We start from the raw sequence: 13474 nt of genomic DNA on the forward strand, positions 1-13474 counted from the left end.
CAAAGGGAAGGTCCCGATTAAAGCAGCCCCTGTGCTGGGGGCCGCAGCAGGGTCTGCGGATGGGATGCTCAGCTGGAGCCCCCTTGTGGGGGAGCAAGCTGTCCCAGTCAGACATTCTGCCTTTCACCAATACCCACCAATGCAGTAGCAGTGCCAGGTCACGATGATGACCCAAGTGCCCCCCCCCCGTGTTCCCAGCATGTTCCAAGCTGCCCTATCCGATACAGCAGCCATTGGCCACATGTGGCTAGTATAAATATAGTACGATCATATTTATGTAAATATATGAATTAAAATAAATTATGAAGTAATGTTTTATGTATTATCACAAAAATGCATAAATCATAACATAGTATTATAAATAATGAATTAATTCAGGTTAAAAATTCAGCTCCTCAGGCTCACCCGCAACCTTCCAGGCACTCGGAGCCACATGTGGTGTAGCGGCCATGGAACTGAACAGCACAGGTCTGGAGCATTTCCACAATTACAGCAGAAGGTCTATGGGACAGCATGCCCCAGAGGCTCTGCTGCCTGCAGCTGCCGGCCACCCGGATGGACTGGCAGGTCCTCTGCCCCCGACTAGGGGAGGTGAGCAGGGCCAGGCCCTCAGTTCTGAACAGTGACTGGAGGTGATGGCACCCCTCTATGCAATGCACTCTCTTGTGTCACAAGGCCTTGTGCCTAACCAACCCAAGTTCACCAGACAATCCAACACAACCTGGGACTGTTAGGCGCCAAGAAGCAGGGATGTGAAGAAATAAGACTTGAGAAGATCATAAGCATCTAAGCAGTCAGGTATTGTTTTTAATAAATGAAAATGGAAACTCGAGGCCTTGGAGGTGTCACAGTCGGTGCACACGGAACCACTGTGCTGTGTGGACCATGAAGGGGTGACCCCGAGGCAGGGGGAACTCAGGAGGGTAGGAGAGGGCAGATGTGTGCAGGGGGGGAGGAGAGGTGAGCCCGTGAGCCCAACAGAAGGCTCTGTATTAGCAAAGCCACAGAAGAGCAGAGTCACCCTACTGCTAGGACCCAGTGGCCCCAGAGAGAGCCCTACAGTGCAGGGTGAGAGCTGCTGCGGCCTAGAGGGGCAGGCCTAGAATGCCAGAAAGCGAATTTGGCTCAGGTCATGATCTCAGGGTCCTGGGATCAAGCCCAGCGTCATCAGGCTCCACTGCTCAGTGCAGAGTCAGCTTGGGATTCTCTCCCTCTCCCTTTCTCTCCCCCTCTGCTCCTTTCCCTGCTCTCTCAAATAAATACATGCGTAGGTACATACATACATACATAAAATCTTTTTAAAAAGAGAGACCGCCCACCTACTGGGCATGCGACAGGCCCCTGGCCAGCACTGGACAACAGGTCCCTTCCCAGGACTTGTGGTCTGACACCTGCAAGTGGATGAGGTCAGTGGCCTGAGGTCAGTGTGGCCACTGACAGGGAAATCGTGCCTCTGACCACGTGAAGCAAGGCTATCTGCCACCACAGAGAACGCAGATTAAGGCTTCAGAACAAGGATTTAGTTTAAAAACAAAGTAACAATTTCCAGGGATCTCTTCTGTTTGTTGGAGCCCCTTGCTCCTTCCTATCTCAATCCACAACAATCCACTGTAAACATACTCAGAACGATGGTGCAGGATTTGTATTTTTGATTCTCTGCACATGCATTACACTACCAAGGAAGTAATTACACTTGTGTCAGCACAAAGGCTGACACCCTGAGTGATGGAAGATGCTGTTTTAGGATGCTCAGAGGACACTCTGAAGAGGACATTCAAACTGAGACCTGAACAGAGGCTGTGAACTATAAAGTATTTGGGGGTGGGGTGTGGGGAGGAACGCTCTAGGTTGAGAACAAGGAAAACAGGCACTGAGTTGGAACAACTTTGACATATCCAGAAACAACTCAGACCATGTCTGGGCCAGAATGAGGAAGGGAGAGCATCATGGGAGGGGAGGTGGAGGGGTGCCAGGGGGGCTACACAGGCAACAGAAGGATGTGGCTCCTGTGGAAGCAGGGAAGCATCAGAGGAAGTGAGGGAGCCGACTTGCAGGTGGAAGGAGCCCCTGACTGTTGTGTGAACAGCTGGGAGGCCCAGACCAAAAGGCACACTGAGACAGAGTCCTGGTTGGGGAGCACTGGCCAGACCAGAGGAGCGGTCAGCCGTGGAGGAGAGACATGGTGGCCCTGGCACTGGATGGACTTCCCAAGTAGAGCTGCAGGATGTGAGGGTGTGTGTGACTTCCTGAAACGAGGAAGGAAGAGCAGGGTAGCAGTTATAGGTTTTGGGGGGCTCAGAGGAGAAATTGGGAATCAAAAATTTCATTTTATATGTCATCTTCAAGATATCTATTGGATATTCAGTGGAGAAGTGAGGGAGGGATCCGCCCAAGGGTCTGCATAACATGGTTTGTAACAACACAGGGAGCCACAGGAGCAGGGACGCCTGGGGCACTCCCACGTAGAGGAAACCCAGAAGAGCTGGGGCCCCGCTACTGGTACCATGTACTGTCCTGGAAGCCATGTGTGGCTTCGGGCAGGGAGTGCACAACTGTGTCATGTTCTGCTAGAAGTTTAAGGAGGGTAGGGACTGAAATTTTACTGCACTTGGCAACAGAAATATTTGGTGACCTGGTCACAAACAATTTTGCTGGCACAGGGGGATGAAAGGGATTCAAGGAAGAACAGGAGTAAGTGGAGACATAGGGTTTACAGATTCTTATGAATTTTGTTGCGGTAGCTAGAGGGGAGCTGGTATCTAGGGATGGTTTCATTATGTCCTTCTAGCAGTGTAGGAACCAACCCTGAACAGGTTTTCTGGTTTTGTACAATTCTATTAACAGGGAAGATCTCCTTATGTAACGGGAAGCACTCAGATTTAAAACCTCATCTCACAACCTCTAGTCTTGCTCTACTACCAACCTTTGCGGTGACCTTCGGGAGGTTATTTAACTTCCCGGTATTTCAGTTTTCCCTCATCTGTACAATGAGCAAAACAATCCTCTCTTTTGTATCTCACAGCTGCGCAAATGATTAGGTAAATCATTTATGGACCACCATTCTTTCCATCTCTACCAATTTGACTCCAAGTACATTACATTAAGTGGAATCCTACACTATTTGCCATCTTGTGACTGGCCTATTTCAGCTAGCACAATGTCAAGGTCATCCATGTTATAGTATGTTAGAATTTCTTTTAACACTGAATATTATTTCATTGTCTGTAGACACTACCTTTTGCTTACCCATTCATCTGTAGATGGACAGTGAGGTTGCTCTCACCTTTCATCTATTGTTAATAATACTGCTGTAGGGGAACCTGGCTGGCTCAGTAAGAAGAGCATGTGACTCTTGATCTCAGGATAGTGAGGTTGAGCCCCCTGTTGGCTGTAGAGATTACTTAAATAAATAAAAAATTTTAAAAAATAATGCTGCTATGAACATGGGTGTACAAGTATCTCAAGACGTTGCTTTCAATTCTTTTGGGTATATACTGAGGCGTGGAATTCTTGGACCATATGGTGATTCCATTTTTGATTTTTTGAGGAACCACCCTATTGTTTTGCAGAGCAGCTGTACATCTTATCTTCCTACCAACAGAGCAGGCTACAACTGCTCCACTTCCAGGTCAACACTTGTTACTGTCTGTGTTTTGTTTGACAGTAGCCATTCTAACGGTTTTGCCCATGGTAAGTGATTAGGATGATCCCTATTATTACAAGAGTGAAAGAATTTCAATCTAAAATGTAACCAGAGAATATGAAATGGATGTGCCCTCAGGAAAACTTAAGAACTGAAAGGAATGGTGCTTGGGTGGCTCAGTCGGTTAAATGCCTGCCTGTGGCTCAGGGCATGATCCCAGGGTCCTGGGATCGAGCCCCACATCGGGCTCCCTGCTCAGCGGGGAGTCTGCTTCTCCCCCGACCCTGCCGCTCCCCATGTGTGTGCTTTCTCATGCTTTCTCTCAAATAAATAAAATCTTAAAAACAAAAACTGAAAAGCTGATTTCCTATAAATCCTTGATTTACAGAAGATGCAAACTTATCTCCCGACCAATGAACATCCACCAAGAATCTCTCCCTGGGGCGCCTGGGTGGCTCAGTGGTGAAGGGTCCAACTCTTCGTTTTGGCTCAGGACATGATCTCAGCGTCCTGGGATCAAGCCACATGTCAGGCTCCAAGCTCAGCGTGGAGTCTGCTTGAGATTCTCTCTCCCTCTGTTGCTTCCCCCACTCATGCACATGCGCTCTCTAAAATAAAATAAATTTTTTAAAACTTAAAAAAAAAAAAAAGAAAGAATCTCTATCCAGAAGCCAGTGAACTTACCATTTGGACTCTGGCTGAATTCCCCCATCTTTGCACTTCTTGTCATAAATACAGCTCCCCACCCCCCAAATCCTCAATGGGAGTCACCTGTAGCTTGCTCCAGTTTGCATTTCCCAAACTGTAGTTCCTTTGCTATTTCCAAACAAACTCAATTTCTGGTAATTTCTCCATTTACCTCTTCAGGTTGCTGCAAGTGAGATAACAACTGTAATGTATTTTGAAAAAGAATACGTCAGGATCCGACCAGGAAAAAAAGCATTAAAGGGAATTTAATGGGGAAAACTGGTTACACAGGTTAACAGAAAGGCTGAGAAGCCAGAGACGACAACAGCAGAAAGCCACGAACACCTACCTCTTCCTAGGGTAGAGGACAAAGGAATGTCACCTGCCCACCAGCTGGTATCAGGTCATGCCGTCATGGGGAAGCCATGATGATGAAGCCAACGTGATGAGAGCCAAAAGAAAATACCCTGGCTTCTCTGTGGCAATGCCTCCAAAGCTAGGTGACACAGGATTACTGGAAACAGCCTGCAGAGATAGGCACTGACTCCCATCCCCAGGACAAAGAAAGTCTTCTGGGGCAAGGAAGCCAAAGAGCTGTACAACGGTAGACTGCCATGCAACTTACCGGTATTGCACTTTACATTACAAAAGGACTCCCATGCCATCACATTTAAGTTCACAAGAGGCATTTATAAAGTCTAGCAAAACAGGTGTTTCAATCGATGGCTTCAGGCAGGATCTACAGAGCTTTTCAAGCACGTTTACTACACTGGAATGGACAGCTTTGTGCATTTGCAGTAGCCTTTCAGGTCCTAGGAAAAGGACATGAGAGACCATGCTGAGTTGCTGGCAAATACATAAATTAAACAAATAAATTAAACAAGTAAGTTTTCATGGCTGGGAAGGGTGAAAACATCAGCAGTAGCTGGAGGTGTGGCTCCATCTAAATGTCCAGGAGTAGGAACTAGCCAGGCCCAAACAAGTGAGCAGAGAAGCCCTAGAGGAGACCTGTCAGGGTGTGACCTATGTGAAGAACCCCAAAGAGGCTCTGAGTAAGAGCAGGATTCCTAGGAGCCACCTCAGAACACATCAGGAGTGCGGGCAAGCTTATCAGTGATCTGCCCATGAGTCACTGGACCTAGAGATGTCAGGAGCACAAAAAGATGAACCAAAATATAAGAAAGGGGCAACAAGTCTTTGACATGGGGCCTGAAGGAGTCAAGAATATTTCCAGGCCTCTGCTGAAACGGGGAACAGAAGATAAACAAGCTGGTGGGGGAGGGGTTAACTTCTCCTTTATCAACTCCGGTAGCCTTTCCAAAGAAACCACGTTAAGTCCTGCAGATCTGAACTTTTTTAAAAATTCAATTTATTTTTTTATATATTTTATTTATTTATTTGACAGAGACAGCCAGCAAGAAAGGGAACACAAGCAGGGGAAGTGGGAGAGGAAGAAGCAGGCTCCCAGTGGAGCAGGGAGCCCAATGTGGGGCTTGATCCCAGAACACCAGGATCACGCCCTGAGCCAAAGGCAGACGCTTAACGACTGAGCCACCCAAGCGCCCCTAAAAAATTAAATTTATTGAGAGGAACTGTAGATTAGCATACAGTTTTAAGAAGTAATAGGGAGATTCCCCTAATGGCGACATCTTGCAAAACTATAGTACAGTATCACAACCAGGATACCGATACCCATAAGCTCAAGACACAGAACTGTTGTATCACTCACCCCCATGTAATCTCTTATAGCTACACCCACCCCGTCCCCCAACTAACTTTTAATGCCGACGTAACTAATGCAGGCCGTAACACTGCCCATCAGGAACAAGGCCGGGAGCCAAGAGGGTCACTGCAGAGGGACAGGCAAGCTCCCCCATAAAAAGCTGCCGCTAGCCGAGCCCCCAGAAGTCTGCAGAGGGGCGGCCCCGCCCTTTCCGCCCAGGCCGCTGGCCCCACCCCTCCCGCCACCGCCGACCAACAGCCGCCGAAGGTCGAGCCGCTTCCGCCAGCTACTGAGGAAAACCGGAAGTGGGGACCAGCCCTCCCCTCCCGCGGCCGCTCCGGCCAACATGGCGGACCTCCACCGCCAGCTGCAGGAGTACCTGGCGCAGGGTAAAGCCGGCGGGCTGGCGGCCGCGGAGCCGCTGCTCGCTGCGGAAAAGAGGGAGGAGACCGCGGCAGGGGACGGGCCGGCGGGGGCGTGGCTGGGCCGCGCGGGCCTGCGCTGGACCTGGGCGCGGGGCCCCGCGGAACCCACGGTGGCGACAGGCTCAGCGTGCTTGCCAAGTGTGACCCGCGCGCAGCGGCTGGCGGCAAGCGGCGTGTGCCTGCTGCTGGCCGCGCTCTGCTTCGGCCTGGCCGCGCTCTACGCGCCCGTGCTGCTCTTGCGCGCCCGCAAGTTCGCGCTGCTCTGGTCGCTGGGCTCAGCGCTGGCGCTGGCGGGCGGCACGCTGCTGCGGGGTGGCGCGGCGTGCGGGCGCCTGCTACGCGGCGAAGAGACGCCGTCGCGACCCATGCTGCTCTACGTGGCCGCGCTGGGCGCCACGTTGTACGCGGCGCTCGGGCTTCGCAGCACGTTGCTCACGGCGCTGGGCGCCTGCGTGCAGGTGGCCGCGCTGCTGACCGTGTTGTTCGGGCTCCTTCCCTGGGGCGCAGGCACCGCGCTGCGTGTAGCGCTTGGACGCCTGGGCCCGGGTGCGGGCCTGGCCAAGGCGCTGCCCGTGTGAAAAGCCCAGGGCCCGCACCGTCAGAGAAGGACGAGCCGTCCAGAGATGACGCGGAGCCCGGTCCCGGGACCTACCGTCGGGGGAGCGCGCGAAGCCCGCCGCCGGGAGCCAGCCCCGGGCGCAGCGCGGACCGAGCCGACGACGGCACCCGCCGGTTTCCCGATGGCGCTGGGTAAAGGCTGCTCCATTATTGTGCCAGCGAACCTGTCAACGTCTTTGAGCGGCCATTCTAAAACCGAGACTCGAGCCGCTTCGGAAGTCTGTTTCAGCGTTCTTCCGCCAGAACTCGGTAGCATGTGCTATGAAACGAGATGTTGTCGTTGACTTGGTGATATGCTGTGAAAAACTTTACGGTAAATTGCATTTGCGTTAACCGTGGTTTTCGATTGAGCGCAGTAAAAAAAAAAAAAAAAAAAGAATGGCTCCTCAGCTTTAATTAGCTGCTCTTGTGACTTTCCTCAGACTACTTTTTTACCTTCTGTCGTTTAAAAAAATCCAGTGGTAGATTATAGTAGCTTAGCTACAATACGCTTTTGTTTTCTTTGGCTCTTAGAAATTTTTTCCTCATTCAATGAGTGGATGCTTAAGGGTATCAAACACTAAATTTAGCCACCAGGTTTTATTTAAGTATTTTAGTTAAGACGGTTTACCTCGGTTTTTCATTTTTTTAGTGAAATTGTAAATATGGTGCCTTATAAAATTAAAGTAAGATTGGTTCTGTATTAGACCATGAAAGGGAAATGTCTGCCCAAAGAGGGAGGACATTTCAGTACTATGAGAGGTCTCTGGACGGAACTAGACCGGGGACTCCTAGACAAGAGAATTCTACATCCAAAGTTCTGATTTGACGGAAACCATGGATTTCTACAAGGCCTAATTATCATTCCTAGTTTTATTACCTGCTTTTTAAAGTATAATTTACATTTTGTAGGCCGATTCTAATGCAGCATAAGATGCTTTTCTTATCTGTTTCCTTCTAGGTTCAGCATTTACTCTTGTCTTTGACGTTATTGTATATGCTAGTGTATTGCCAGAAAGTTCAGACTGGGTATTCTGATGAGTCCAAAAAACTACATGTTTTGTCGATAGCTATATATTAACTAGAAAGTAGATGTATTTAGAATTTTCAAATTCTATGTTAGTGGTTCTCAGTTCACACCAGAATTACTTGAAGAGGAAAACCTCAGATCAATTCAGTCAGAATCTCTGGGGCGGTGGGGGGAGGTGGTGGGGGCAGACCCAGGAATCAGTATTTTTTTAGAGCTCTCCGGATGATTCCATGTTCAGCTAAGGTTGAGAACCACTTTTCTGTGCACTGGATTGCACAATTTGAAAATAATTATTTCTGGGGCTGGATTCCACTGTTGCCTAAACAGGTGTGTCAGGCAGCAGTAGAGCTTCTTTGTTCAACCTCAGTTATATTCCTAGGTCCTGATCAGTGTCCTAAACCCTGCCCCAACTTCATGAGGTCCCCCACCCCAGTATTCTGTAAGAATTACTGCCTTGTTCCCTAATCAGTAACAAGGTTACCTACCTCAAGAGGAACAACCAAGAGGGTGTTTGTAGCAAAAGCAAATGTACTGTTTTCAGGGAGTGACTTATTTTTGTAACTGGAAAAACTTGGGGCATTGACTGCTCCTTCTGTCCCCCAGTTAAATATCTGTTCTAGTTCTCAATTTCTCTAGGATTTGCACAACTGAAGATTTTACAGTGTTTAGTACATTTTTATGTTGATGCTGTTATATTTTTTACATCGTTTTCCCAACATTTTCTCACTAATTCAAACACTGAAAATCTAGCATTTGTAAAATTCAAAGCACAATACCTTGTATGTATTTTGGTAGTGATGTTTTAAGATATTCTAAGTATTTAATAAATTACAGTGTAGAGATTTCAGGTTTTTTCTAAAGGAATTCTTTCTCAAAAAGTGATCTGGTTATCTGCTTGCTGAAGCCTAAAATGTTAAGATGATAAATTTCTTACCACATCAGTCTCAGAAAAAGGAGCCTAATCTCCATATGGGTTCGGTCTGGATCCCTGGATCCCATTTTACCTTAATCAGAATTTGATTACAACTCCTTTTTAAGCTGTGCCAGTGAAGGGCAGATAAAGAATATTCCACAAACTTGAAGCATTCTTGGGCCTCCTAATCAAGCGTTTATACTGATGTGCTGATAAATGTTTTTAATTTCAAAACAAAATGAAAATGATTCACTTGTAGTCTCTAGTTTTTAACACCTTAAAAAGCTGTGTGTGTGTGTGTGTGTGGTTGACGTTTTCTCACTCTGCAGAAATAACTTCACTTTTACCATGTTTTGCATTAATAGAGAACTAATTAAGAGGTTTTTATATGCTATCCAACTATGCCAGCATCCCTTGTCTTAAGCAACTGTGAGACTTCCAACACCACTACATTTGCCAGTTAAATGTGTCTCCAATACCAAAGATGTTAGGGTAGCCAGAGATATAGCCTTTGAATAATACAAGCTTTCTTATAAAAACACAATAAGGGTCAGTAGAGAAAATGCAGGGTTTTCAAACTGAACTTTTGACTTCCAATCCAAACTGGGCCAAATGTTAACATTTATTTAAAACTAAAGGAATTTGTTGTGGATGAGAACTTCCTGGCTTTAAGCTAGAACTATCCTCGGCCTTAAACACTAGTGTAAGAGAAGGTTTTGCAGAATTTTAGGAGATATTTGGTCCATTTCTTCTTAATTTGTGACATGCTGTAATCAGAAGGGTGCATATAGTTAATTTCTGGTTTATGTCAGGTTCCTCTCATCAGAAACAAGGGAATTCAAGTCTAAGGCGTGGTTACCAGGAGATGCACCCAAGGGAGAACCCCTACTTCGACAGCCAGAAGATTGTTTTCTTCAGAGTATAATTTTCCACCTGCCGTAGCAGGTGGTAACTAAGGCTTTGAATCTACTTCAAACTGTGTTATAGTTTAAAAGTATCTTGCTCTGTTACAAAAATAAGTGTGACAGAATGGGCAGATGAGAATTTGAGACAGAAAGTTCACGGATGAAATTAACTTAGATGGCTCAGAGGTACCCAACAAGCGTGCTCACAAATAGAAGCAATAATTGTACCCCCCTCAGCTGACTGGATGCAGCGGAAACGAAGTGTTTCCTTAAGGCAAGCACTTCACAACTAGTTTTCTGTTAATTCTTGCGTAAATCACATTCTGTATTCATACAAAAACAACTTAATGTTTTTTCTCTGACAAACTGTACATATAGAAACAAATTTCCAATTGGACATGAACTTAAATTTGTGGAGGTGCTCCATGTCTCGTGACACTTAAAAAAAAAAAAAGATTCCAGCTTTTATCTTCACAAAACAATGGGAGTTAGGGCAGTGAGGGTGGACAGGACAGAACAAGGCCAGCTACTCTGGGTAGCCAGCAGCAGTCTCTTCATCTTGAAGACCTCATTAGGGGCTCCTGGGATTCAGCTGCCCCAGAAAAAGTTCAGGGCTACATGGTGCAGTCTTCCTTTTGTTTGTCTTGTTAAGTCCACAAGAAGTTCTTAAATACTTTCCAGAGAGGCCTCAGAGGAATCAGCTTCTACCGACCCCTTCCACCACCCCTTGAAGCTCCTCGCCTTGGTGGGCCAGAGTTCATGTTACTCCCTCTACCCCAGTTACTGCCACTCCGGCCCCCTCTGGAAGCAGTACTGCTGCCTGGAGGGCCCCCAAAAGGTTCATCTCTGTGGTAGCCGTCATGGTGATCTCCATCCAAGGAGCTGGAACGCCCGGATTTTGGCACTCTCTGGGAAGGTCCTGGGCCCCCTCGGCCTGAAATGAATCAAAATAATTTCACGTTACTTTTTTATTTTTTTATATCAGAGACTGTTAATCAGTAACTCCCTGCACAAACTCAGTGACGACAGTGGAACACTCTGGGTCTTAAGGAAAACAGACTTCTGAGGATATCAGCAGTGTCATTCAGAGCAGTAGAAGTGGTGCCTCTACCCTCTAGTCAACCACTATCTCATTCCCATCCAGGTTGTGGCCCTGCCCCTCAGCCACAACCAGCCATGTTCCCCGAGGCTGTGTGATGGAGATGGTGGGAAACCCAGAAGTGAACTTGGAGTACCTCTGGGAGTCACAGACCACACTGGGCCATGTCTCTACTCTAGCAAGTGTATCTTCACCCTCCTATGCCACCGGGGGCGGGGGTGGGAGTGGGGGGTTATTATTCTATTGTGGGGGAAGGCTTGAAAATCACAGGCTTGACTTTGGAAGCAACTAAGAAATAACAAACTAGATGTTAATTACAATGGGTTTTACTATCATTACCCCACAACTACCTGGCACTTTCATTTTCCTTTCAAATAGGGAAATAAAGTATTTCTTTAAAAACAAAAGCATTAAAAAAAAAAACCCACTAGCTTTTAGAATTATTTCTCCCAGGGACAGTTTTATTCCAGATAAACCTTAGTACATTAGAATTCTGACTTTTAAAATTTTCTTCTCATGAGCTGACAGAATTTGGCCATATCTCTCATAATACACTATCAGAAGACGGTTGCCGACTTTATTTTGTCTTAACTTTTTGAGTGGAATTTGAATCTAGGTAAAACAAGGCGGTTAGGAAAGCTAGCCAAAGGAAAAATGTTGGCTGCTTTTCCTACAAAGCACAGCCTAAGCCCACCTGAAGGTACCTGGGCAGAGAAGATGTCAGCTAGGAAGTCATTTCCACACCAGCCATGTGGCCTTGGCTAGGACAGGTGTCCTGAGACCAGCGACAAAATGTGTGCTTAGGTAGGGAGACCTGCTGGTGACGTGAGGTAGTTTCTGAGGGTTTTGCTTTGAGAAGAACCAAACCAGCATCAAAAAAAAAAAAGCACAACTTGTAATGAAGAGACTATAAACCTGAGGCAGGTTAACTAGGCCTGCTTCCCAGCAGCCTCCAAACTACCACAAAGACTGGCCCAGCCTAACCTGAGACCACATGTGGCTCCTGCTCCTAGCTGAAAGTCAGTGCTACCTCTAAAATAAAGATCGAAAGTTTCAAGTTGTAGAAATAATCTACTGCCCTCTTGAAAACAACCCCTTCCAGACCATATTCCTCAAAGTCTTTGTGACTCTGGGCATTAGCAGTTTCTTTCGGACCCAGGCTAAAACAAAACGGAACCTGGGAAGACAATTCTTCCTCTCACTAAGGACACCCTTGAGGGCTAAGAGCAGCCAGTGGTGGAGAGCATGTTTGCTAATGAGAGTAGCAGTCCCTCTCTTGCTTTGGGGCACCTTGACAAAAGAACTGGAGTGGAACACTTGCACGAACCAGGGAAGGGAATTCTTGGAAGCACGTGGCGGAGGCTTATGCAGAGGCTGAGCTTGCGATCACCCAAGGGTAAGGGGTCTGACTGGCTACAATGTGAGCCCAAACGAGCAGCATCTGCACCGTACTTGGGAACTGGTGCCTTTGCACAGCCTAAGCCCTAGAGGGCAGAATGCAGAAAGGACCCTGGGTAACCTGTCAGAAACAGACGGAACAGGAACACAGGGATGGGGCTGTCCTGGCGATGAGGCCTCCCGTGTCCCCACAGCTTTCTCGGCAGAGCTGTGGCATCCACAGCTCCTGGAACTGCATCACTGGCCTCCGCTTACCTTTGCCTCCTCGATCCTCAGAAGGACCCCCTGGGGCTTCCATTTCTCTGTGCTCCGAGGTCCCTGGCCCATCATGCCAGGGACGCTTTCGGGGTGGCAGGGATGCCATGTCCATGCCCTGGAGAGAAGAGGAACGTTCTCTGCTAGCTGGGGAATGACCGTCATGAGGGGGATGATCAGGGCGAGGAGCATCACGGAAATGCTCGTGACCTGGTCCTGGAACAGGAAACACAAGTTCACAAGGCTAAGAGTCTGCAATCTCATGTTAAGTACAGTGTGACCACAAGCAGATGGAAATTATACTGTTAAGAATAAGTAGCATCTTGGGGTGCCTGAGTGGCTCAGTCAGTTGAACATCCGACTCTTGGTCTTGGCCTAGGTCATGACCTCAGCATTGTGAGACTGAGCCCGGCATAGGGCTCTGCACTGAGCTTGGAGTCTGCTTGGGACTCTCTCTCCCTCTGCCCCTCCTCCTCATACTCTCTCTCTCTCTAAAATAAATAAAAGCTTAAAAAATAATAATATTAAATAAATAAAAAGAATAAGTAGCAACTTGAGAACCAATATTCAGTCACGCAAGAAATATCTGAATACCCACCGTAGGCCAGGTCAAGTCACATCATGAGTACATGAAAAAGGTCAAGATTAGAAACCAACATACCTCTTAAAATAAGAGACAGGTAAGGTCCAGAAAAGTAGTTCTCAGACTTTTTAGTCTCAGGATGTCTTTAAACTCTTAAAAATTACTGAGATTTAATTTATGAGACTTCTGTCTAATAATATTTGCCATATTAGCAAT

General features: G+C 47.2%; 2 protein-coding genes across 3 annotated transcripts in view; one reads left to right on the forward strand and one right to left on the reverse strand.

The window, feature by feature from the left end:
* The first annotated feature begins 6384 nt into the window (after nt 1-6384).
* SFT2D3 (SFT2 domain containing 3) lies at nt 6385-9266 on the forward strand. The gene has a single exon (XM_040619376.1). It carries the CDS (start codon nt 6400-6402, stop codon nt 7054-7056), a length of 657 nt encoding a protein of 218 aa, XP_040475310.1. The 5' UTR covers nt 6385-6399; the 3' UTR covers nt 7057-9266.
* Nucleotides 9267-10216: 950 nt separating this feature from the next.
* Nucleotides 10217-13474, reverse strand: part of WDR33 (WD repeat domain 33) — a 108263-nt gene continuing 105005 nt past the window's right edge. For both annotated transcript variants that reach the window (XM_008686059.2, XM_008686058.2), the window contains 2 exons: nt 12676-12891; nt 10217-10857 (listed from right to left, as the gene is read on the reverse strand). In XM_008686059.2, the coding sequence (XP_008684281.1) occupies nt 10681-10857; nt 12676-12891 (393 nt within the window). In that variant the 3' untranslated portion in view covers nt 10217-10680. The remainder of the gene's footprint in view (nt 10858-12675; nt 12892-13474) is intronic.

The sequence above is a fragment of the Ursus maritimus genome, unplaced genomic scaffold (genome assembly GCF_017311325.1).
Source record: "Ursus maritimus isolate PB19 unplaced genomic scaffold, ASM1731132v1 scaffold_1, whole genome shotgun sequence".
Classification (NCBI taxonomy): Eukaryota; Metazoa; Chordata; class Mammalia; order Carnivora; family Ursidae; genus Ursus; species Ursus maritimus.

Bases quoted from the DNA above. Each gene is read 5' to 3' on its own strand.
- SFT2D3 (XM_040619376.1), top strand. From the start codon at position 6,400: ATGGCGGACCTCCACCGCCAGCTGCAGGAGTACCTGGCGCAGGGTAAA.